The sequence below is a fragment of the Python bivittatus genome, unplaced genomic scaffold (genome assembly GCF_059951505.1).
Source record: "Python bivittatus isolate LINGU-HERP-01145 unplaced genomic scaffold, Pbiv_v1 ctg000070_np1212, whole genome shotgun sequence".
In the NCBI taxonomy this organism is placed as follows: Eukaryota; Metazoa; Chordata; class Lepidosauria; order Squamata; family Pythonidae; genus Python; species Python bivittatus.
In genome coordinates this window covers 36,760,197-36,787,444 of record NW_028277034.1, presented here as the reverse complement: position 1 = coordinate 36,787,444, position 27,248 = coordinate 36,760,197, and the positions used below count along the sequence as shown (strand labels likewise).

The 27,248-nt window shown below is 39.4% G+C and overlaps 1 protein-coding gene and 1 long non-coding RNA gene across 2 annotated transcripts in view; one reads left to right on the top strand and one right to left on the bottom strand.

The window, feature by feature from the left end:
* ELOVL6 (ELOVL fatty acid elongase 6) overlaps window positions 1-25,038 on the bottom strand; it is a 44,556-nt gene extending 19,518 nt beyond the window's left edge. Inside the window, exon 1 of the mRNA XM_088132979.1 lies at window positions 24,794-25,038. Within this exon, the coding sequence (XP_087989105.1) occupies window positions 24,794-24,882 (89 nt within the window). The 5' untranslated portion in view covers window positions 24,883-25,038. The remainder of the gene's footprint in view (window positions 1-24,793) is intronic.
* A 100-nt stretch (window positions 25,039-25,138) lies between these two features.
* The window catches only part of LOC107326074 (uncharacterized), a 34,484-nt gene continuing 32,374 nt past the window's right edge, over window positions 25,139-27,248 (top strand). The window contains exons 1-2 of the long non-coding RNA XR_003084465.2: window positions 25,139-25,275; window positions 26,011-26,130. This is a non-coding gene — a long non-coding RNA (uncharacterized LOC107326074). The remainder of the gene's footprint in view (window positions 25,276-26,010; window positions 26,131-27,248) is intronic.

The window sequence follows — 27,248 nt, the reverse complement described above, 5'->3', positions numbered from 1 at the left end:
GCTCCCAAGCAATGCCAGCCACAACACTGTGAATTCCTCAGGGAGGTGCCAGCCTCATCCTCTTATCTCTCCCCCACGACTCAGGAGATGAAAGAAAATGTTTTTCTCCCTGAGTCTGGCCTTCATGCTTCCATTCCATCACATCACCCATCTTAAGCAACTCTGGGCAGCTCACAACAACAATAAAATGAATAACTATAAAACAATCATAAATATAAGCTATAAAATAATCACAATCCCCTGCCAATCTTCATATTTTAAGTTACCTTCTTTGTACGAGGCCTGAAATACAATAAAACATGGCAGTTCTGCCTTGACTAGCTGGCTTAAATGATCAGTTTCAGTTTAAGAAGTATTTGGCAGCTTTTTCAACTGATGAAACTTGGTTGAAAGGCAGCTGAAACAGCGGTCACAATTGTGGAGATCTTGTAAATGAATATCTAGTATCGCTGAGGTGAAGAAATATCTTTTTCTCCTGATCTCCACACCCACATTGTCAACATATAACACTCAGATTAATCTGAAAAATTAGAGGCAGATGGAAAGCAAACAGATTGTACGAGGTTTGGCAAACTAGGAGTGCTTGTTTTGTTTTCACTTAACTTTTCTCATCACAACCTTCCTAGGCAACGTTCATTCTCGGAAGGTTTTTGAAGTTCCATACCTACCCAGCGTAATTATCATATATGAAAGGATCTGTTTTCCTGTCAGGGTCACAAAAATGAGGATATGACATAAACAATCACAAGCTTATTTTAGTTACACATCATTTATCTTTCAAAATTCGTCACCTGTGCTGCTTATAAATTAACTGAATTGTCCAGGATATGCATTTAATTATAATTTAGAGGCTAATTCACTCCTGGGAATGCTTGATGCATAGCTATATATTACAAAAAAAGTATGCTCATAATTTGAAGAGCTCTCCTAACAGTGGTAGGAATGTAAGAGATCCCATTGCTCACAGTCAGAATGTTTTTGTATAGCTGGCCACACCATAATAACTCATGGGGCTTCTACACTCACTGAAAGACAACACAGAACAATAGGAATTCCTTATTTTTTTTCCTCACTATACATGATTTCACTTTATTTTTACATTAACCATATTATGTCATTGACTGCCATTTAGTCTGCTAGTTCTTTATTCCCCTCGACAGTTATCAATGGAACTGTCAACCTGACCTTTATCTAAAGAGACTCTCTAAGCTTCATGTTCAGGAGGCAATCCTTTGGAACATGCCAACCTATTTTCCCTCATTTTAATTTCTGATTAGGATCAATAAGAATACTAGTCCTATCCAAATCTTTCTTTTATGTCGTCTATTCATATTAGATAGCAGGATGGGGAGCAGTGCTGTATCAACTAGCTTCATATGCTGATTAGACCTCATAGTCACACAGTGTCTTATATTTCTGTGATATAGGTTAGACTGAGAAGGAATGTCTGTAATCTAAACACAGTTTGTAGCTGTGCAAAGATATCAAATCTGGTTTTCTTGATCAACATTATTTTCAATATTCACAATGACACCTGAGCCTTTGGCATACTTAATACGCTGATACCAACTAAATAGTTAATAACAATAGTTACTTTATACCTCACTGAGCTGGCCAGATAAATGTGCCTGAGTAATAACTGCACCTGGCTGGTCTAAAATGTAAATTAATACAAAATGAGAATTTTAGCAAGTAGGGGAGTTAAGTACCCAGGCAAAGAAAAGTACTGCTCATTTATTTCATTTATTAGTTATCACCTATAGCCAAAACAAGGCTATAAAGGATGCTAAAAGCAAACTGAAGAAGGGACCCAGGAACTAAATACTAGAGAAATTTAAGATTTATACTAAATACTTAATACTAAATCCAAGAGTGCAAAATGATTAAACAATTCAAAACTGATGCTATAGTGTCTTGGATGCTTTGTCAGCAACACCTCTGTAAATACTGTAATCCTGGGGTAATAATCCTGTGATCTCAACAAACCTCATCAATGCAAAATGGCAACTTAAAGCAACCCTATGTCTCTTGTTTTGGATATAATATTCTTTTTCTTTTAGAGTAATTTGCCATGTTTTGATTTAAAGGGAAAATAAGATATAGAACTGTTAATGTTGTGCCTGAAAAATTGGAAGAAGCAATTCCCAATCATATCACTATTACTGCGAAAACATGCAAGGCCTGTGGTGAAGACTCCTTTGGTTTTCTTTCTCCAGCTGTCTCCATCTCATCTGTGTGTTAGCAAAACATTACAATATTCAAAGCAGTCATGTGAACCTACAGGGCCACACTGTGAGAAACAAATGGAGTCAGATGTGTTCTTGCTGTTGCCCAGATGGTAAGCTTTAAACACTTTCAGATCTGAATGTTGCTACATTGCATCCTGAAGACGATTCCGTAGCAGCCACAAAAAAGACATCTGATAAAGAAAATTTAAAAAAATCTTCATTTTATTAGGGACCTTGGAAGAAAGAAAACAGAGGACTAAAGTTCCAACTAAGATTGGTCAGGACTGAGTCTCCACACCTACCATAATAAGAAGGGGAAAGAAGGTGATATCAAAAATAATGTAGAAAGAAGGTAGAAAGAATGATGCAGACTTTTCAAGGATCCAGGCACCAGCCCCATGTATCTCTTGTTGTGCCTTTGAAACTGGTTTTGCTGTGGAGGGAGGACCCAAATATTTTGGCCTAGTACAACACAGTTTCCTAGAAGACACATGGGCCCTTGCAATGTGATGTGCATGTCTTGTTCTGAAATCGCTTAGACAATACCATTGTCAAAATTATAATTTACTACAAAAATATCATGGATGTTCTCCATGGCCAAATCACTAGGTATTCATTCAAGGCTCTCAGTTTGGCAGCCTTCAAATTCAGTAGAATACTAGTTAAAACAAAAAACAAAATCTCCTTTCATGGTCCCTTCTCCTCAAAATCCTCCAACACTCCCAAGCAGCAGCACCAGCAATATTGCTTTTTCTTCTTCTATTGCTTTTTTTATTTTAACATTTTTGGACTGCTGCAGAATGAAGCTTTTGTTGTGGTCAGCCTTTGGTTTCTCAGCGGGCTATTAAATGGTCCCATTAAAGAGATGGTGCAGATGCCATTGCTGGCAAGAGACAGGGGGAAAAAAAGAGGATTGAGAGAGACAAAACTGAAAGATTATGAAGAGGGAAGAACCAGGAATCTGGTGGGGTGGGAGGGAGCAGAGGTAGAGAACCTGAGGAACCTGGAAGGTGTGGAAGGTCCAGTAGATATTTGGCTAGAGCTATCTCAGCCACAGCAATGTTACTGGATATTCTTTTAAATCTCTACAAAAATACCAATGTGTTCCTCCGGATGTTAACCTGCACAACAAACTTACTAAAATATAAAGAACCTTTGCAAAGCTTTTATTTTCAATGGGAGCTGCACATGAGAATCATCCCAATTATGTTCTGAGGATTTTTCATTTTCGTTTTGTGCCTTTAAGTCAGTGCTGATTCCTGGAAACAGCCTGGACAAGTCCCTGCAGCAGTTTTTTGGCAAGGTTTTCCGGAAGTGGTTTGCCACTGCTCCTTGAGAGAAAGTTTCTAGCCTGCTGCCTTACCCACTACATCGAATTGGCTCTGAGTTTTAGCAAGAATGAATAGGTCCACTGATTTCTTATTCTTCAGAACAGCACTGTTTCGTTATGCACAGTGAAAAAGTCCAACTCCTAAATGTTGGTATAATCTGAAGGGGAGCATAGTAAATGCTAAATTAATATAAAAATCTTTGTCATGAGTCAAGTAAGAAATAACTAAGAATTGTGCAAAGGTGGAGTTGAAGGTTGAAACCATTTTTGTTATTTGCAAATGTGTTAGAAAAATGAAGACTGTTGAATTATAAAGAGGCCTGAGTTAGCTGGATTTTGATACAGCTGCTGATTCTGCCACTGTGCTTTCATTAGCATCCCAGTTAACCCCATATCAGTTTGTTAATATGTGAATGTGCAGATATTCAGATAGATCCACTGAACTTCCCTCCAAGGAAAAATAATTCTGGAAGATTTCTTTGATATTCCCATGCTTTTATAAAAAAAAAAAAAAGTACTTGGAAACAGTAACGATATTGCATCGCACCACTGCAATGTATATTAATGTGTATTTAAAGATGACTGTGCTATTCCCCCCCCCCAGTAAAAGTCTAGACCTAAAGGCATGGGTGTCTGGATAGAGAAAAAAAGCTAATAAATACATTATTTCTCGTTTACCTTCTTCACTGTCTACATCAATATGCAGCCACTTCTCTCCAGCCTTAGAAAGTGACACCCTTTAGACATAGGATGGAGCAGGGATATGATTGTTTCAAGTTTTAATTTAGCTGTAAATGCAAGTATTTTTATACAACTGCCTGATGTTCTAGGACAAATGATGAGATTAGTGTTTTCCTGCATATTGCTGGAGTCTGTTTCTATCATCCTCCTGAGCTGTCAGTCTGTCTCATTTACAGTAAAGATATAACACAACTCTTAACTTTAGTCACATTTTTCACAAAAGGGCAATATACTCTCTCAGTGTTTCTCAACCTTGGCAACTTTAAGATGTGTGGACTTCAACTCCCAGAATCCCCCAGACATGCTTGCTGGAGGATTCTGGGAGTTGAAGTCCACACATCTTAAAGTTGCCAAGGTTGAGAAACACTGCCCTGAGTCATACTCTAAATTCTTATCTTTCACATCCTGTTAATTAATACTGAAACTTAACTGTGCAAATTTAAATAAATCCTACAAAGAATATAATTATGCCTGCCTCATCTTAGAATGATCAAAGTGAAAAAGAAGAAATCCTGTTTCTCTGCATATCAGAACCTACACTCTCCTACAGAAGAGAATGAAAAGAAAATTCCTGAAAAAGTAACTTCACAATCTCTTAAATGCAACACATTGTGATTGTATGGAGAATGGCACCAAAAAAAAAAAAAAGATTCAGTGTTCTATCTAAAGCATTAGACTGAAACTTAGATCCAGATGCACCTCTCTGTAAATGGTTCAACCAGTACATCAAAGTTTAATAAATAAGCTGTATGTCTGACATAATGGGAACTTAGTCCCACGGTGGAAACCTATCTTTCTTTGCTGGCAAGTTGAAGTTGAAGATCTCCTGATTACAGCAATGAAGCAAGACTGAATTCATTTAGTCTGTGCCAGAGGTAAATTTTTCTGTATTGTTGAGTCAGCAATGACTCCTGGACTGCCTAGACTAGTCCCTGCAGTTTTCTTGGCAAGATTTCAAAAGTGGCTTGCCACTGCCTTCTTCCTAGGACTGAGGTCACCTAGTTGGCTTCGTGCCTAAGGAGGGACTAGAACTCCGGTCTCCCGGTTCCTAGCCTGATGCCTTAACCTCTACAAGATAGATTTGTTAGTGATCTTATAATGGTGCTGCCAGACTTATTTTTCTGCAACACACAGCTACCTGTTTGGAAATAGTTTTATAAAAATATACACAGGACTTCTCCCTCCCTCCCTTTTCAATCCCAGGTTTTCATTTGAGAGGCCAAAGTTATGTATTAAATTAACTGCTAAGAATATGATTGATCCAGAATTACCCTATGTGCTCCATGGTTGTGTATGGACTTGAAAATGGGTGTTGAAGTTCAAGGTATTAAATGGTAAACTACAAATCTTAGAAATTCCAAGCCTGCTTTGTTAGGCAATAATATCTAGAGCAATAATGGCAATAAAAAGTTGCTTGGGGCTGAAGACTCAGAAAAAAATGTGCTTTCCCTTTTAAATTCCTCACAACTTTGAACATGTGAGGCTCAATTTGTTGTGAGCACCACAGATAAAATTGCACACACAAATTTTAATTTGTGTATGTAAGTGCAGAAGGATGTTGGCTAAAAGCCTAGGCCTCTCTATACCGAGCATCTACATTCAGCAGAGGATAACATGCATGCAGCAACTTTGATATCTTGGCTAAGATCCAGAACAAGAATCTATCACAAACCTTTCAGCTGTATGCTTATATAGGTCACTTGCAGGTATATTCATTTCTAACTCTGGGTGTTTTGGGGGAGTCTCAGTATGATGTTTAACGTATGGTTCAGTGTATTGTGCCAACCTAGGAAATGGGTTAAATTCAGCAATAATATTAAGTTGTATGAATAAAGTTGCTTAAATAAACAATCAGATTGCTGAAATACTTTTGGGATGGCCAAATGCAGCAAATGAGATCACAGTGCTTGTGGTCAACAGATAAGGCTTCTGTTCTTGCTGTTGTCTTGGGACTGCAAAAATGAATGGAGATGGTTATTTAGAATCTAGCATAGTAAATAGCAAGCGGCTTCACAGATCACAAATTACATAGTGCTGCTCTGACTAACAGAATACTTTGTTTGACATTATAAGCTTTAATTAGTTCTTCCTCCATACAGGGGAAGAGTCTAAGTGCAGTGTCATCTAAAAGTCCATTTTTTTAACATACTACAGATGACATCAATTGTTGTGCAAATCCAGCCCATGTCAAATGCTGTTTCAAACATGAAACAACAGCTTGAATTTAAAGCAAAATAGAAGTGTTTTGTACATATTTAGTTCAATGTATTGCAGAAATCCAGGCACATTTGATGATTTAGTCCCTGGCATTTTCCAGGGGCAAATGGAGCATGCATTTTTCCAAATAATGTCACTCTATCTCTCAGTAGCCTTAATTACAGAGGTCAATAATGAGGGATGCCTCCTTTGCATGGGAGGTAACAGTCCAGGCAGAAGATAGATCAATGATAAACCATAGCGACTGTAGTTGATTTGAGACAGGCATGTACCTAACCAAATTCATTTTTGTACAATACTGTATGTTTACTTAGTAAATAAGGCTGTTTGGAATTATGATGATACTACATTATTTTTCTTAGACAAAAGCATGTGTCAAGAATAGCAGTAAGGTTATGCAATGAGTTCTCGTTAATGGCAGTATTTGATGTACTGAGGGGGTTCCTGACGTTTGAGGCCATTTGAAGCTGGTACTGAAGAGAGGACAGGGAATTTTGTACACATCCTGACAATGAGTAAAGAGGAAGTTGAAGCATCATGGGATTCAGTGCTTCATGCACTGTTAGAGCTAATTACATTCTAAAACTGTAGAAGGAGTACTTAGTTTACAGCTTTTAGGCAGTACCTTAGCAGTAAAGTGGAATGAAATCATGCCTGGTTGAAGAGCAGTGCAACAGTGACTCAGCAGATTAACGCAATCTATTAAATTGACAAAGGTTTCTGATCTATTCAATCAATACATGCTGCCCGTCCTCCATCATTTTGCTGAAATACATGATACATCAGCCATGTATTAAAAACTCCTTTTCCAGAGTGTATTCTATTTGTTTCCATCATATTTTCAAAATGGCAATTCTGCTGTTTTCTTGGAATTGAGCTTCAATGCTATTCATATATAAGGCATTCTAGCTACAATTTTAAAATTTGGATCTACATATACATATACAAATAAGCTACAATGGGAAATTTTTGTTTTGCAAGGTAGGCATAAGATTCCACAAGAAATATACAAAAGTTTCTTTAGGCATTCTTTCTCTCAGCGTAGGAGGGACAGTGGGATGCACTGGCAAGCTTCATGCCTTTCTGGTTATTAACTTCCCTTATATATCCTAATTATGGATGTGCTTCATCCAACTTTGAACCCCCCTGACTATTCAGGATTATGATTCTTCCGAATTCAGAGGTTGATCCACCAACCCATGGAGAAATGCAAATTAAGGGGAAAGGGAGGCCGGCCAGCCTTTCCTCTCACTTGCACAATTTTTCATTACCCAAGAAAGCAATTACACATTGATCTATGGAACAGCCAAATTTTGTTTCTAGTTACCTTATCACAGAAAAGATTTCATACAGCTAGAAAGCAAATAGAAAAGGGCCAATACAATGAATCCTTTGGGGAAAAAAAATGAAAGGCTTTGCAGATTTTTCACTCAGAGAAACTTGTCTATGGAAGAAAAAAGTTATTTGTGTTACAGAAAGCTGGGAATATTTCACTGCAGTTTAGGAATGGGAAAGCAATCCCTAACTCATCCAGGGTTTGGCTGACTTATGTAGCTAAGACAAATATTACTGTTTCCTGGTTTATTCTTCTCCTATTTCTTCTGTCCTTAAAACTAGAGCGAGAAAAATGGTTGGGGCTTGTTAATTTGTCTGCTCTGCAGTTATGCTTGCTTTCCTTGACACTCTAGTGCAGGGTTTCTCAACCTTGACAACTTTAAGATGTTACCCTAGTCAAATAACCTCACCTTTTCTTCAGAGCCTGGGAGTAAGGGTGGAGAAGGGATTACTACTAACTCTTGGGATGGTCCCTGTGAAAATAGTCCATGGTTTAGCACAATATGTGGACCTAGACTAGGCCCACAAAACCTTATATAGAATAATTCTCCCAAGTAGAGACCATCCAAGCAATCCAACATCAGCAAATCAGAAGTGCTTGAATCTCCTGGTTTTGACTCCCTTTTTTCTTTTTTAACTGCTTAACAGTGGTATTTTATCAGCCACTTGGCAGGCAATCATGCTTTCCTTGAGAAAATGCTTCAGGAACTCTTGCTTAGAGCCAACTAATATCATTACAGTGCCAAGTGATAATCTTTTTATTTGTTGATTTAGTAAGATTTAGCCTATGATTTTATTGGAATATTGTAGACCCTGCCATGCTCCTCCCTCACAACATTGCTGGCCTTTTACATTTTTTTAAAAAATAGCTGTCTTGTTCAGTTAATTAACATCTACACTGAGAGCCTGCTTAAGTGAAGAGTGTTGTACACAGGTTGTCCCCAGTTTAAGAATGAGTTCCGTTCTGTCCTTGAGTTGAATCTGTATGTAAGCCAGAGCAGTATTATTGTATAATACTGTATAAGTAGTATTGTGTAATTAACGGGGACTACCTATATAACTTTGAAACAAATGAGTGATCCTTGAAGGACTCTTCAAGGCTTCTTCAGGTAGGAAACTGCCTTACAGATGTTGGTCTAGCTGGGTCAATATTGTTGAACCTTGACAGGTTTATTAGAGCTACAATGCTTGAAACTGTGATCCCAACAGATTTAAAGCATACCAGAATTGCATACCTACTCAGACTGGCAGCAGCTATTCAGTATTTTACCCAGGGCATTTTTCTCAGATTTGCCTGGATATGCTAAGGCTTGAATGATGGACTATTTGCATGAAAGGCATGTACCCTGTCACTGTGCATCACCCCCAAATGCAAACATATAACAATCGTTTGACTGCATTCTCTCATTCTCTAAGACGAAAGTAAACAGAATTACGCTGAGTAATGACATATTTTAAAAACCTTTAAAAACCTATGGACATAGGAAATCAATAATTTGTTTTGTAACCTGTAATACCTGAAAAGCAAATAAATGTCACTCCATCCTGTGTTCCAATTAGTACAAGTGCTGTGCTAGAATTGGGAAAACTATGCATAACCTCTAGTAACATCCAGCTGCTTCAAATACTGGGAAGCCTAGCAATGGTTAACTGTTCCCTTAAAAGATTTGCAGTGTAACACCATGTTGGATCAAATGTATCACGTGTCATGATGACACTGAAGGATAATTATGCTGGCACAAACTGTAGAATTGATATGGTAATGGTTGATTTGATCATGCTCTGCATACATTTGTGGCATTTTTTCTAGCAGGGTTCTGGTCTGTAGCACTGTCTTTGTGCAGTGGAAACACTGACCTGTGAATGTCACCTGTTAATACAGGTAAAAAAAAAAAACACACACAGCAGTCCAAGAACCTAAAGAAATGAGGCAGCTATCAAATATTTATTTACTCAAAGCAATAGCAACAATGGGACATTTCCCAGTGAGATTTTCACTAAATGAAAATTTCTTCTCCTGTATAAACTCAGGATGAATAAGACCATATAAGTTACTTGTAGATCTGTGTGTATGAGGGGTGGGGGGAGAGAATGTATATATACAGTGAGATACTGGGACAGCATTCTGATTCTTTTGAAAAGATCCAAGCAGCCTTCTCCAACCTAATGCTCTCCAGTTATATTAAAAGAATTAGGATCATCATTGTAAAGAGTCATTTAAGAAAAGCTTAACCCCTACTCAGCACACACACAAAAAAAACACCCCCAGCAGATGGATGTTTAATTTCTGCCTGAATATATTCAACAATGCAGAGCCCACCATCGGACTAGGTTTTTTCAACATTTGGGGAAACCTGCATTCCTGTGACTTAAGTCCATGATTCCGTATACAACACTCTGGGTCAGTGGAGAACAGGTTATGGACTATTCTCTGATGACACCTCTTCAGGTATTTGAAGAATGCTATCATTTTCAGGCTACTCTTCCCAAAGCTAAATAGACTATGTTCCTTCACTTTCTCCTGCACTTCCAAGGCTTTCTAAATTCATTCAGGTTTGTCAGAATCCTTCTTAAAAGTTGGTGCCTAGAACTGAAGGTTGTATTTAAGAGAGGATTGGTCCAAACAAAACAGAACTCTTACTTCCAATAATATTTTAACCAGCCTGGTTGGAATTTCTGGAACTTGTAGCTGTAACACTTTTGTAAGGCAAGGGGTTGGAGAAGACCAAACTAGAGCCATCAAAAAACATATTTGAAATAACTGCATTCAGAATATGCCAAAGATCTCAATCCTATGCATGGAAGTCAAGATAGATTTTAAAAATGATGTAACAAATTTACAGCGAGTCAGTATTGACCATAATAGCTTAACATATATCTTACGTGCAAAACCAGTCTATCTGCAGCTATTAGATGCTGGAGAAAAATGTATCTTGCTTATATGCTTTGCAAAGGCAGTTGGCTAGCCTTTTGACTGGACTAGGTGACCCTGTCATCAGATCTGACTGAACTCATCCCATGCTACTATGAGGCCAAAGGCAAAATAGACCCACAAGGAAGTAGTGCATTTTTCCAGAAGTCTGGACAGGGCTGTTTAGCTTGCTTATGGAGGCTGAAGCTACTTGACCTAAACTCTGTACTAAAAAGGATGAGAACAAGATGATATATCTTTCAGAATAAAATACTTTGCATGGCTAGCTTTTTTTCAGGATAGATAAATGGTTCCTGCCTCTGGTCTGGCAATTTGATTCAAAATAACATTTTAAAGAGTTTACTGACAATCTGTAATGCACTCCAGAGAAGCACTTAATAATATTTAAGCACATAATCATATCATGTACAGGGAGTCCTTGACTTATGACCATTTGTTTAACGACTGTTCAAAGTTACAACAGTGTTGAAAAAGTGATTTACAACCAGTCCTTACACTTATGACTGTCATGGTGTCCCAGCGGTCACATGATCAAAATTCAGGCACTTGGCAACCAGCATGTATTACAATGGTTGCCGTGTCCCAGAGTCATATTTGCGACCTTCCCAGGGGGCTTCTGACAAGCAAAGTCAATGGGGGAAACTGGATTCACTTAATGACTGCATGATTTGCTTAATGACCACGGTAATTTGTTTAACAACTGTGGCAAAAAAGGCCATAAAATCAGGCATGACTCACTTAATGACTGCATTGCTTAGCGATGGAAGTTCCAGTCCCAATTGTGATCATAAGTCGAGGACTACCTATAATAGGAAACGCTTAGCCAAAACAGAAAAAAAGAAAAAAACCCCAAAGGTTCAGTTCAAGAGGTCCTTCAGATTTTGTCTTGGCACATCAAAAAAAGTATCACAAAGTCACAGACTTCATACTATTTTCTTATGGGGCAACTCTACCCCCATTTTCATGTTCTTCCAACCATATTTAACCAAAGTAACTGAAACTAGACAGTGGCAGTTAGAACTAACTTCAAACTATGGTTGACATCTAATATTTAAATGACTGTCATGACAAATATATAGCAGAAAATAGAAAATGGAACAGAGAATCAGCATCTGAGAGCAGACAAAGAAAGGAGAAGTACGCTGGGAAATGTAGCCACAGTCATTCTGCTTAGAGAATCAGAAGTGATATCCAAAACTTATTCAAAATATCTTTCTTGTATGCTATTTTGCATTGTATTTTGCAAATTAAATTAAAAGTGGGCATACTGAGAAGGAGGAGCCACTTTGGTATAATGGTTTAAGGCAGTGTTTCTCAATCTGGGAAGCTGAAGTCCACCCATCTTAAAGTTGCCATGGTTGAGAAATACTGGATTAAGGCACCAGGCTACAAACTTGGATACCCTGAGAGAGAAAGCCAGCTGGGTGACTTGGGCCAATTGCCCTACCTCTCAAGCTGTAGGAAGAAAGCAATGGCAGGTCACTTCCAAAAATCTTGCCAAGAAAGCTGCAGGGATTTGCCCAGGTAGTTGCCAGGAGTCAAGACTGACCCAAAGGCACAAAACCAATCCAAACCAAACCAAACATTCTCTGAAGTACACAATCACTGAATATCCCTGGCCTGCTTTTGATAAAACAGCAGAAGATCTGAGGCTCTCTGTCTTGAATTTGAATCCTAAATCACATGTTCATTGGAGGAAATTACATCATACCCACACAGACCAGAAGTACCTTTGAGAGGTATTGCACTACATATTTGATCAGCGCTTAAAAACATATTACTTATTTTGGAGAAACCCTGATCACATTACTGTAGTCTTCTAAGTTCTGAACTTGGAGGAAATGCTTGGCAAATCACCTTCTATCATCCACATTTACCTCTATATATGATAATTATTTCTTTCTGGAAGCAGCATCAGTGCATCTCCTAACCCCCACAATTAAGCTGCAAAAAAATCAAAATAGCTATTGCCATAAATATATGACTGCTGGAAAACATTTCACTTTGATGTGAAAAGCTGTTCTTCTGAGTACAAGGTAAGGAAGAAGAACAAAGTGAATTAAAACCCTCTTCAAATTGCCCTAACTTATGTTCTAGATTGGCTGTCACCTGATTACACAGCTACAATCAAAAGACATATTCCTTCCACGTGATAGTTTTCAGATCTAATACCAGCCACTTATTTTGCTGCTTTTTAAAAACTTATCTTTCTGGCCACTTGTTCTAACTTTCTTTTCCTTTTATGTGGAAACTTCTGATGTTTCTGCTAACGATCTAGAATGGGAAAGAGAAAAGGATTGCTTATATAGGAAAAAAAGTTCAGATGTACTTGAACGTTTAATGAGCATCTATTCCGTTTTTGCTTATTTCCCATCTACACATGTGCAATGAATTAAACTGTCTATTTCTTTTTAACATTTATACCCTCTATTAAAGTAATTCTGAGAGTGGTATAATTCAATTGTACTCACATTTTAAACAGCCCCACACAGATCATATCATGAGGTTTAGAACAAAATATTACAGGACTCCATTGTGGTCTACAATTTTCCCTAACATTATCATATATTTGTATTCAAGATTAGGCTCAGCTACTGAAATATATATTTGAGGCACTTAAAAACCACATATTTTTGATAACGCCGTGGAACAGCCTTTTCTGGAAAACACACTCTGTGGTTTATTTACTTAAAACACATGCATGTATAAAGTTTTGTGCACACTCCCTCTCATTCTGTGCAAAACATAAAATTAAAGTCTATTTCAGAACTGTCAGAAAGACCACTCTTTAAGGAAGCTTGAAAAAAAAAAAGACTATTTGACAGAGGTTATGCTGTGATGTACTCTGTGTGGTTCCAAGAAGACTTGAGTTTGGATGGCACTTTACACACACACACACACAACCCCCAAACAAAAAGCCAGCTCATCTAACGATACTAACCTTACGTTCTGTAAGTCAGCACAACCCTCCCAATTTCCCATTGGTGCGTTCTCTATCAGCAGACATCAGAAGGTGAACACTATTGGCTGAGCCTTACAAGGACAGTAACTGTCTTTCACTGCTGTTAGCCGCCTAGCCTAGGCAAATCAAAGCAAGGAGGAAATGGGGTGTTGTTGCATATTCGGTGATAGGTTGTTCTTTTTTTTCTTTTCATTATAATCCCCAAGCTGCAGCTGCAAGTTTGGAGCAACAGCTTTTAGGAGTGTTTCACAGTCACACCCAATGTGGACTGTGTCAGTTTAAACTGTACAAGCTGTCTGTGGCTGAATGAAATGATTAGAGGCATGATTTTAAAACACGTTCTGATAAACCATACAGCTCTTTTGCCACTGAAACAATACTCCGGAAGAGTTTGCTGTTCTGAATGTTTAATTAAAGAATGTGCCCCCCCCCAAAAAGGAGGGCTTTTTTGTACGTTTGAAATAGATTCCAAAAGACAACGTGGTTGATTTATCCCAAGTCAACAAAAAGAATTTAAAATGCAGGCTGGAAAATTTAGGACAAGATCATACAACATAGGTTTACGTCTATGAGCTATTTACTCTCCAGTTATGCAATCCTCAGCTTGCAATCCTCACCTGCCAAAATAGCTATTGCGTTTATAGTCTGTGAGATCTTCCTTTTGATCTCTGCTGCTGGGCAAACCTTGTGTTTTGCAAAGGTAGTGATGTAAGGATTAGGTAAAACATTTATTAAATGTTCTTAAATTCTTAAATCAGTGGTAGACAACCTTTTTTGCAGAAAGCCACATTCCCTTAAGATTAATGTACTGGGGTAACCTTAGGGTGGGACTGAAGTAGACACTCCCTGTGCCTCATACATTTCCGCATTTTTACGTAACTGCTGGAATATTAGCAGTTGTGATGAGAGTAACTTTTCTTCCCCTCATTCAGTATTTTCCTTCCGCATCTTTTTAAACCCATGGATTCCACTGGAATAGCACTAAAATGTAGCAAGAAGTCCAGGTGGCCTCCAGAAGTTTTGACTACAACTCTTACTGCCCAAAACAACACAACGAATAATCAGGGTGGTGGAAACTGATCTTTGTTGAGACTTGGAGGAGGGAATGCACCTTCCCTGGTCCTTTTAGACCTCTCAGCAGCCTTCAGTACTATCAATGATAGTATCCTTCTGGGCTGCAGGTAAAGATTGGGAAGAGAGGCTCTGCTTTACAGTGGTACCACCCTTTGTGAGCAGGCAGTTCCAGTCAGTGGTACTATGGCAGAAGAGTGGGACTCAGATTTATAATCTTTCATAGCTTTCCAGAACCTTATCCTTTCCCGTTGGGATCTACTGTGCAAATTGGGAGTGATGGGAATAGTATTCTAATACCTCTGGAAGGAACCAGATTAGGAGAATCTAATTTTATTAATTTTCTCTACATTATTATTATGCTTTGTCAGGGCTGAAATGTAAGCAGTTGGTAAAGGTAAAATTTAGGATTGTGCCAAGAGATTAAAGTTGGGGGATTCCAGGAAATATCAGAACAAGGAGCCAACCAGAATATTCCAAGACAGAAAAGTAGTTGCCCAAACAGAGATGAGATATACTTCCTGAGAAGCAAATGATTAATTTGGGTATATTTCACAGCTTAATAATATTTCACCATCTAGTAACTTGCTTCTAATTCCAGCATAAAGCAGCCATACAATGCTACAGGTCTTTGGTGGCACCCAATTTCTCCAACAATAAGACATAATATGGCTCAAATCAAGTTACATTTCCCCAAGACCAGTATTTGTCTAACGTTCTGCAATTGTACACCATTAAATAAATACTTGAAAAATGCAGGGACAGCTCTCTACATTTTTGTCTTTAAAAGCATGGGAGTTCATGTTTTGCAATAAATAAAGCAATGATCATATTTACCCATCACCTCTATTTTTAAAGGGCTTTTAAGCTAAATATTATGCCACAGAATTAAAGTTAAATATGTATCACTTGCATTACTTTATGTATCTGTATACAGATGCTATAAAAATAACATCTCATAGCACCATTTTGCTGGCCAGAAGGGTTCTAATAGAAATCTGAGTGAATCTTAGCTGACTAAGACCCCATTCTTATATATACTGTGCACTGCTGTATTTTCTATTACATGCTTTTCTTTTGGGATTGTGTGAAATCACAGTTCTGGCAGTCAGTAACTGCTTGAAACCTTTCCATTACTGTCAGTTTTCTGAATTTCTAGTATTTATATTCCTGCTTGAATGATTACTTGTACAGTTCAGTGAAATCATTTCTGGTCACTGATCCATTTTTGCAAACTAGTTGACTGGCAGTGAATGGCAGGAGGCTGCCCTAGACCCCATGACAGACCTTTGCAGATCAGAGCAGAGAAATTCATTTAGCTAATTTTGCACTTTTAACCAATCGGCAGACTGAAACACATTTATCCTTTGAAATTCACTTTTTTTAAGTGTTGCAGCGCAATTCACCAAGTGAAAAATGTGCACAGAAGTATATGTATTAACAAATAGTGCAAAAATACATATGTGTTAATGTAGACCAGAGTTTAAAAAATGCTTCTTAGTACTAAAACATGTGGAAAACATATACACTAGGCATTCTTGCATACAAAAAACTTGCATTTAATGAAATGAACTTTAAACAAAATGTTGAACATGATAAAGCAATTAGACAAACTAAGTCCCAGATTGGAAAAATGAAAAATTACAAATTGACAGACTTTGGGCTTCAAAAATCTCCTGTCAGAATATCTGTACACCCAATGACAGTGCAATCCGCCTGTGATTTGTGAATTCTAGAGAAGCCAATGGTGTCTTAGGTTCTTTAAGAAAGCTTAACACATGGTTCCTAAATGGAAATATCAATAGAGGTAAGCAAGCAAACCTGAAAAGAATGTGTACCACTAAATTACATAGTCATGATGTGCATCTCACAAAAGAACCCTAGTCAATGCCTTGGACAAATATGTCCAGTCTTCTAAAACACTCAAAACGTCTGCAGTTGATACATAATAACACTTCAGCAGATTAAGTTAGAGAGAAAGATTTCCCTGAAAGTTAATGTTTGTGATGCTTATTTATATATATAAATGGCACTGTCCATTACAGCTTACATATCCAAATATTCCTTAAAAAAAACAACAACCCTGGTATTATTTATTACTTATACATCAATTTGCATATAACTAAAAACGATGTCCTGTAGGGGGATTTATTTTGTGTTTAGATGATCATATAAATATTACAGATAGTGTAATTTTAGAAGAGGGATTTTCTTTGTAAGTATGTATATGGAGAAATACTTTTAAAAATATGTATCAGCTCCTAACGGTTTTTGTAAGAAGTTGAGAGAGAGAGACAGAGAGAGATGGGAGGAAGGAGGGAGAAAGAGAAGAGATTATTTAATCTGCCACTTGATTAACTGGAAGCAGAATTTTAATCAAAAATTGTGTAGTTGCTTCATCTTACTGATTTTCTACTAATACAGATGGCAATTCATAAAACTTGGTAGTGTCACACAGCAGCTGTAATTGTTATAAAAGTGATATAAATTTGCTGTATCTTAAAATAGCTTCTGCATTTTACAGCCATAATTTTAAACCCTAAACAATAATCACAACACCGTTCAATGCAAGTAGGTGGTTTTGCTTGGTGATACAAACTGCATTTCCAAATGAAGGTATAACAACAACAGTATTTGTATTTTTGCTTAAATATAATGTTTCAAATATATTTTGCTTTAAAAAAGGCTCTAAGGCCTATAGAGAAATGAAGAACATTTCTCATATTGTTCAAATCTTTTTTGTTAGATAATTATGTAACAAACTAGAGTTAAATGTAGTATTCTTAAAAAGAATCCCAGCTAGATGAGTCAGTATTCTTATTCTTATTCTATGTTTTTATCAGTACTATGTGTTTTCTCAGTTGATGCCTCTTACTATATTCTGAGATGAGCAACTGGCAGCTTGAAACTGCCCTATCAGAAATTGACAAGCCAACTTAGGAGAAAATATTTATAATAACCCTACTGCTTGCTTGGTTTCATCAAATCTTTATTACAGCCATAGGCCAGCATTTATTTATTTATTTATTTATTTATTTTATTACATTTATTACATTTATTCTGCCTATTGACTTTCAGATCTACCAAGTTTTGTAATGCTTACCTCGAAACAAATGTGTACAGGCTTATATTTCTATGCCTTTTCATTGTAATGAGAGTGGGGAGAGTGACTTACCTAAAAAGAAAGAATCTGTAAAAGCCCAGAAGTTGCCCTTATCTGCTATACAACTTAACAAAACAACAACAAAAATCTAAACACATCTAAGAGGACCTCTAAAATCAACAAGCTGAGGATTTTCTGCAAAGAAGCAAGCCTTTTTATTGGAAGTGCTGTAATTTAGTGAGAAAGCACATGAGTTTCATTGAAAAGGCCCCAGTTATAGTTCAGGTAGGGCTAAGAAAGGTCTAAATACCTGTAAAAAAAATCCCTAGAGATCCACTGCCAACTCATTATAGGTAAGATGGACCATAATCAAATTCTGTGCAAGCCAACTTCCATGTGTTCTAGATAAGTACATTTGAAGAATTCAGTAACCTTCTCCAGAGTTTCCTTAAACAATATACAATTAAATTTGTGGTGGCATTTCACTGGGGTCCATTCACAAAATACACATTCTTATAAACATGGCACCAACATGTAGTTATCTAATATATAAAGCTGCAATGAAACAACACAATTAAATGACGAACATTGCTGTATAAGATATCCAGCAGGTAAAATTGCGCAACAGAATACTCAAGGGATTTTATAATTATGGCTGTGGTTTCTTATTAATACACATCACCATATTCTGTATTTCATATTTTCACAGAGCATTCCAGAAATACTAAGAAATTAAGAAAAAGAACTTATATTTCAGATAAGTTTACCCTCCTATTACAGCTGAAGAAATAGAGGCAGGAACCATATGGTCCTTGCAAGTTAAACTTAGTAAATATACACAGTATAGTCCAGCTGAACATGTAGAATGGTAAATCATACTGTTGGAAAGATTAACATTCATTTTTTGTAGCTGGTTGAAGATAGTTGTTTCACCTTCATCCTGACATTCCTATGATGACACATTACTTTTCTTGCAATAGAGCATACATTGCTCAATAGCTATGGTGCAATTATGTTCTCTAATCAGCTATAGTTTTAGGCTGTCCCAATATATAATTTTTAACCCAGTTCCCCAAGATAATTGGACATGATGATAAATTTAGCAGTAATAAATAATTATTCCCTTGCTATTGGGAAATACTAAGAAATAGTGAAACTGTATGTAAAGTAAAAAGTAATCTAATTACATACATTTGTAATCAAGCAGTAGACATTAAGATACCAAGGAGTCTGAACTTCAAGTCCACCCCCACTCACAGAAGTTTGCTTAGCAACTTTGGACCAGGCCCTAACATTCAGTCCTTTGTATGACAGAAAGTTATTTTTGGGGAGATAAAACTGGAACGCAGAATAGTACTTTTCAGAAGTTCATTGCATTATGCATTATGGTAAATTAATGCCATCTTTATAAGGTGTCTCCTCTAAACACACACATGCATGCACATAAAGCTGCCTCCTTGAAAAAATGTTTCTACTAAGATTTTCTGAAATGTAAAACCTGCAACACCAAACCATGCTTTTCAGTAGAGGAACCTTACTTTAAAAGGTGCTTATATTTCAGAAATTGTTTGGGTGGTATGGAACTCAGATCTGCTTTATGGTAGAACTGCTTTATTTGCTACTATAAACTGCTCAAGTCTCTTGGAATATATACAAAATGTGCTTGCTCTTAATCAAAGAATGACCATTGTCAGCCTCTATACAATGGCCCATTCTTAAATACCCAAGCCCTATAGCATATACATGCTAGGAAAAGCCCATGTCTGTTTTAACATCGTAAGTGAAAGGTCCTAAAATCTGTGTTACAGACAGACCTCCACACTACAGTCACTGACACTATGGGGAAAAAAACACTGTTTTACAGACAATGGGATGTGGGATGGTATGCCTTTGTCTTTAATATCTGTAGGCAATAATCAAAAGGTGACATTTTTCTTAGCATGGATTTACTGGGGAAAGCATGATTATCCTCTTACAGAAATTAAAGGCAAAAAAGTAAAAGGTTCAACTCAGAAGTACCTTTTATGAATTTCACATCAGAGGTTATCCTTATCCCCTAATCACATAATTAAATCTAATAATACAGCCATTTTCTCCATGAAGTCATAGGGCTAACATGTGGTTATGTATTAAAGTCATTTGAGGATAACTAATATGCCAGAATGTGCATACAACTATAGGGGGGTGTGGGATCAGCAAAAAGCAAATGGAGACTTAAGAGATAGAAAACTTAAGCTGCTGAGAGTTCTGATCTCTCCCTAATTTCTGGGAAATTTTCCTTCATGTAACTGAGTAACCGAGCTTGTCCTGTATATATTTCAGATTATAGAAAAGTGGTTTCAAAATGTTGCATGGTAATTTGATTCTCCAGCATAGTTACTTTTTGTACCTTTTTTATTATAATTGAGAGTCAGTTTGGTGTAATGGTTAAGGCATCAGGTTAGAATCTGGGAGACTGAGTTCTAGTCCCACCTTAGGTACAAAGCCAGCTAGGTGACCTTGGGCTGGTCACTTTCTGTCAGCCCTAGGAGGGAGACAATGGCAAACCACTTCTGAAAAGCCTTGCCAAGAAAACTGCAGGGACTTGTCCAGGCAGTCTCTGAGAATTGGACACAATTGCATGGATTAAAAAAATATAGTTGTCCCACATTTTAAATCATTATGACACTATTATTGCATTCATATTGTCTGCAGAATCGAAAGTGAGGAACATACATTTATTTCAATATTTCTTTTTCTTCAGAAAAAACTCTAAAAAGTGCATGTGAGGGAAGGAACTACTTTTCTTCTTTTGTTTTGTAGGCCATACTGCTGGGAGAAAGTGATGAATTAACTTTTCTCCTGTTCTTTGTGGGAGAAGAATGTAGAGAAGAAAGGAGATCAACAGGCTGTTTAACTAGTTAATGTGACGTAAACTGAAAATCTTGTGACATCTTAGAAATTAATGTATGTATTACGGCACAAGCTTCTGCAGGATTATCAAACTTTAATCAAGTGTTTTCCTTCACTGAAAGATCTACCTTATATATAAGGTAGCATTGCATAACACACTAGACCAGTGTGTGGTCACATCAAGAGACCTAGACATCCCATTTGTCTAATACACTATGTTTTTTTAGTTTTAAACTTGGTTTGTTTCTTGTGCTTGACATGTTGTGTAAACTAAGCCATTGGTTTGGGACAAGGGGAGTAGGTGAAACTGTAAGCAGAGGAAAAGGAAATGTAAAGTTACAGTAACCAAGTTTGCATATCATGGTCAACTGATTTTATTAATAGTTTATTGAATGAAATGCTACTGCCTGGGCTACGTAATGCACTAAGCCATAAATCATGAATTATAAATTGCAGTTGTTGGGTTGACACAACACAACACATCAAGCCAAAACCACACAAAACCTAGTATGGCTTAATGTTATGTGTGAACTGATCACATTGATAGCTAGAGCAGAGCTTAAAATGTAGGTAAGCAAGCAGCTTTGGAAAAAAAGAAATTGTTTTTTCAACATACTGGCACTCACTTGCACTTAACCATGGCACAATCTTGCTCTGACAACAGCAGTTTCACCAGTTTCACCTATTTCCCCCTTATCCTCATGCTTTATCCCCAGCCATGAGTGAGACTGGCCTAGCTGCATCAGCATGAAAGTAATATCCTCCCCCTTATTCTGTGCTGTCCAACAAAAGCCTTAAGGTGTGCAGCATCTTTGCCACCCCTTACCTTGAAGTTAAGGGACCTGTACTGGCTGTGAACAGAAATGCATTCGGGAGGGTAGGGGGTATAGATAAGCCAACTGATCACTAGCTAGCCTCCAGCCTAGCCACTTTTTCCTAGCATCTGTCTTCTCCATTAGCCCTTGGTTTCTTGAGTTCCTTTCATAGCTGTCACCTCCCCATGATGCTGTATTGGACACCTGGCTTCAACAAAGCAAGAGACAAACCTCCCTTATTTCATTAGGGGAAAAAAAAGAGCATATTTATACTGACTGGCCAGTTTCCTGTACTTATTAGTTTCAAGCATTTTCTTCTCCCCTCACAGCAGATAGTCAGTTTTAATTCACCTGCTCTACAGAATGGAGAGGAGCCCTGAGTTAAGTGTTGACTCCTGGTGACTGTGTAGACAAGTCCCTGCAGTTTTCTTGGCAAGATTTTTTGGAAGTGGTTTGCCATTGCTTCCTTCCTAGGGCTGGGAGAGAGGGACTGGCCCAAGGTCACCCGGCTGGCTGTGTGCCTAAGACGGGACTAGAATTCATGGTCTCCCAGTTTATAGCCTGATGCCTTAACTGTCACACCAAACCACTTCTCAGTCTTCCTGTATAGCAGGGTCCCTCAATCTTGGCAACTTTAAGATGGATGGACTTCAACTCCCAGAATTCCCCAAGGCTGGCTGGGGAATTCTGGGAGTTGAAGTCCACCCATCTTAAAGTTGCCAAGGTTGAGGAAGCCTGCTGTATAGTATCTTCCTTTGTTTCATATCATTTTAACTTGGGAGATGCCAAAATGCGATGTGGGAGGAAGGGCAGCCCAGTTCTTGTGCAAAACCCTGGTCGATGAGTCCCTTTTTAATTCAACAATGGGGAAAGGTCCACAGAATCGGAGCAGAAAATCCTCACTGGAGATTGCAACAGAAGCAGGTCATTTTATTTATATTGGGGAAACTTGGCTACTCCTGCATTTCTTCTGCACTGGCCTCTTCCACTCTGGGAGCTGTGTGATATGCAGTAACCCTGAACAGACCAGTCAAGTGCCAAAGCCACGCTTGCCAATTTCCACCAATCTAGCCAGTAGGAAAGAAAAAGCCTCTCTCACCTTTTCTTTTCTGGGACAGCTGGCAGCCTTTGCTAAGCCAGTTCCAAGTTCACCCTCTGGGCCGGGTTTTGCTGTCTGCCCTTTCTGCTCAGGGGAGCTGCAAGGCAGCCCGACTCGGGTGAAGAGGGAGGGAAGCCGCGGCGTTTGCATGGCCGCCTTGAATTGCCCCTGGGCTGTCAGCGGTCCAAGGGAGAATTCCGGCCTCCCGCCGAGGCTGCGAGCTAGGGAGGAAGGGAAGGAGAGACGGCACTGCCGGACCCGCCGACTGGAGGCTGATGCTCGGCAAACGTGATTCAAGATCTGCCTGAGCAGCAGCCCAGGCCTGCTTAAGGGAGGGAGCAGCCGGGCTGAAGGAGCGTAAGGTGGCTGGAAGCGAGCGTAAGTCTGCGTCCCGGCACTTGAGCGAAGGATGGCGGCATCCTGTAGCTCACGGGGGAATCAGGCCACGCCAAAAAAAACCAAACCCGGATACCCACGACTACGGGACACGCGTCTATCGGGACTCTCGTCTTCGCTTCCTTTTGAGCCACAGCGCGTTAGCTCTAAAACGAAACAAATTGAGGCTGAACCCCCCGGAAGGTTCTTTTCTTTCTTTATTTTACAGAGGCTTCTCCCGAGGTTTGCTGTCTTTACATCTCAGACCGGGCACCGGCCGGTGACTTGAGTCACTCTCCTCCCCGTAGGAAACTCACTCTGCACATGCGCTGATAAATTAACGTACAAGTTTCCGGGAAAGAACCCCGGCTTGGAACGAGCCCCGCGGACGCAGCCGCCGGCGCGCACCTCCTTCTCCTTCTCCGCCTACCATTGATTCGCCGATCAGGGCGTGTGTTTGTTTGAGAAAGGCGCGCGCGCATATGCAGAGCCTCGCTGGCCGGCTTGAGCGAGATCCGGAGGTGCTGTACTGGTCAGCCGCTGTGAGGTGAGGGATGTGCTGAAAGGAAGGCGAAGTCTGGAGCGGCCGAGCCACCCGCGCTATCGTGCTAAGCCTGAGATCCTCAAACGTATCTTTTCGGGCTTTCCGAGATATCGCCGGATGCGCATATCAGCCAGTGCGCCTCGTAGGAGATTGCCCCATTAAAAAAAACAACAACCCTTAAGTCAAGGTCATTCCAAGACGTACAGGTTTCTGTCTAAGTCCGATGGGGGCGAGGAGGGGAAGGGCCACAATAAAACAAAAGGCACCCCGCGATCTTAGACCATCAGCGGATTCTTACGGCAGAATAAAGAACTTTACCAAGCGCTCTGGCAGGAAGACATAAAATATTAGAATAACGTGCGTCTTTGCTACGGATAACTTCACGGACGCACGGAAGATGGGCAACGCTTCTCTCCAACTTCTCGGCCTTCTTGCGCGCCAGGCATTCGGCAGTCCCTCCCCACCCACCCCTGGATACGTCTCCTCCCCAACAGCGCGTTTGATACCAAATAAATCAGTTCTATCAGGTCAATCTGTTCTATCAGTTCTACACACACCCTAGAAGTAGGTGGAGATAAAACATGCCGGCCGAGGGGTTGTGGGCGGAAATAGTTGCGGGGAGAGCAAGTGGACTACAAATACCACCAGGAGTTTTAAGATGAGGGCGCCGAGATACTCCGCGTGATACGAAGGGAAGATCAAAGGCCCGACGAAAAACAAAGGCGGAAAGGAGCCGCGAGCCTCTTTAATCCATCACTTGGGGCTATAGTCTATATTATATAATTTATTTTGCACCGGGGAAAAACCAGGAGGCTGTTCCCCGGCAATGGTACGTTCCTCTTCAGTCCGAACCCTAGAGCCAGTCACGCAAACGCACGACCCCCTCCCCGCGATCCGCAGACCCCGCTCGCAGGGCACCCCCTCATGCCTCCATCCACACCCGCGTCAGAGGCGCGCGGGCACAGAGCTCGCCCTTTGCTCCCGCTCACTTCTCGGCTCTCGGTCTGACTGCCCCCCGGTCGCCCTCCCCTTCGCTCACATAATCCATGCCATGGAGATCGCCAGACACAGACGGGCACTGGCTCGCCGCGGGAGCACGAGCTCCGGAGTCGTGGGGCGGCCAATCCGGTACGAGCCTTCATCCCTTACCAGTTTTCTTGCATCCACTGAATCGCTTCATTCTCGTTGAACTGCTTCTCAAATTCGTATTCCTGCAAAGTCAACACTGACATGTTCATTGGACCGATCTTGAAGAGAACGCTTCCCTACGCCTAGCTGAAAGGAGGGTGTCTGCGAAAGACCTATTTTTCGCCTCCTTTTCTTTCGGAGCGTCTCGCCAGGTGTCTCCTCTTCTGGCGTCCTTCTCCCTTTCAGCGCTGTGCTGGTCGTAGCATTGCTTTTCTCCTCTTCATATAGCCTCCTCTCGTGTCTGGAGATCTCCTCGTCTCTGCAATCCACCCTGGGCGGGAAGAGAGCCGCTGCGGTCTTAGTGCTCAACCGCGCCTCAGTCCTCCCAGATCCATTCATTCCTGTTAAACGGAAAATTAGTTTTTGGCAACGCTCCAATCGTCGTTTAGAAGGCGGGACTCGGAGTTTGCAGCAGTCCGAAGAAGATCGTCGGTCTTTTGGAGGTAACGTCGGTAAATAAGGTGCCGGGTTTGTCTACCATGTTCTGAAGGCTTTGCTCGTAGAATACTCATCAGAGGAGTAACAAAAGACTAAAGAAAGAAAGGAACGCATGAAAACACGCACACACACACACAATAAAAGGATAGTCATATCACAGCAGAATACAAGGGATGAATGGATCTGGCTAAAAATAATGTTTTATGCTTTGTCTTTTGTTTTGTAAAAACTTTTTAAAATGATGTAATAATGATCAATAACCAAGCAAATCTTAGAAGGGAATGAAGATGAAAAGAAAATGAAAAGCCAACTAATCACTAAACTTTATCTGAGTACATCTTGTTTTATATCAGCAGTCGCTGTAAACAATGTTTAAAAAAGGGACTTTCCTGCATACTTTAATAAAGAACCATGGAATTCACTGAGTAGTGAATAATAATTTATCCTGATACAGAGCCTAGGATGCTTTAAATAAATTCTCTGTATTTAGGAATAATAGTTGGATCACTTATTATGCTAAGTCAGAATATAGTTTATATAGTGTTTATTTAGCCTGATGTGTGAACCCAAATTTTGTGGTTTGTTACTTATAGTTTATGGCTTAGCACGTTGCACAAACTCAGGCACCATAACTTAGCTAACAAACCAGAGCTAAAACAAAGCATAGTTTAAAAATACATGGGTTTCAGTTAAATATGTTGCATTGTTTCACTTCTTTTCCTAAAACTGTTCCATTCCAGGATATTCCCTCACATCTGGTTTTTCCACCTAAGAGCAGCACAGGATAAGATGAGAGACCCATCAAGTGCCTGAACCAGACGGACTCCGCTTGGCTGAACAGCTGGTGGTATACCAATATGGTTGGTGATCTAGAGTGGTTTAGTGGTCTGACTAAATCAGTGTTTTGTAATGGGGATGATTTCTGCCCTACAACACCTATCATGTCAACGCCAGATTTCTTTCTTTCTTTCTTTCTTTCTTTCTTTCTTTCTTTCTTTCTTTCTTTCTTTCTTTCTTTCTTTCTTTCTTTCTTTCTTTCTTTCTTTCTTTCTTTCTTTCCAGTAGATTAGTGATGTCAGATATAGAAATAGACTTGTACAGTTACCTTGATTTCTTCTTTCTACTTAGATCTTTTCTTATAATCAGATACCTGACATAGTAAGATCTTCTCCTGCCAAATAGTCCCTACCTACAATGTGCGACAAATAAAAATAAAGCAGGACTAATACGTAGTAAACATAGTATGTTGTCTGAAGGCAGCCATCGGATCTTTACCTGACATGTTTAAGCATGATGTGAGAACATAGTATGTTTCTAAGGCTGGTTCAAGATGCTGATATTTAAGGTGCTCAATGGTTTGAGATCAGGGTACTTAAGGTCACTCTTCACCAATATGTCCCTACACACACTGGAAGAATGTCCTGACCCATCTTGTTCCCAGCCCATGCAGTATTGTAAAGTCTTCTGCTAATTCTTCCAGTTCCAGAGAATAACCAGTTTTTCCTGCTTCATCAGCCAGAGAGCCAAAGGGTCTAAATTTTATCTGACTCCTCCCACCCATTTGAGAAGGTGTGTTCAGGTAAGCAACCTTGCCTTGATTATCATTGATATATTTCTGGAGCAAATGTCAATCAGTATTCTCAAAATATTCTTCCTCTGAATACATTTTGTTAGCCAGCTGACACGGGAAAGAGAGACAGGGCAATATATGGTTGCTATTCTCACAAAACTGTAGCCTACTACAGCAACGGCTGAGCTATGCTGAAGATTCCTAGTGAAGAAAGAGCATGTCTGAAAGTTAATTTCTGCCACAAAACCCCTGCTCGTGTACTTGCTTATAAATTCAGATGATTGAGCACAAGAGACTATGCAGAATAGAACAGAACTAAATAATTATTGTCTTGATCCTTATTGTCTTGGCTTGTTGCTGTAGGAGAGATGGAAGCACCTCTGTTCCTTTGTAGAATCTCCTGGCAGT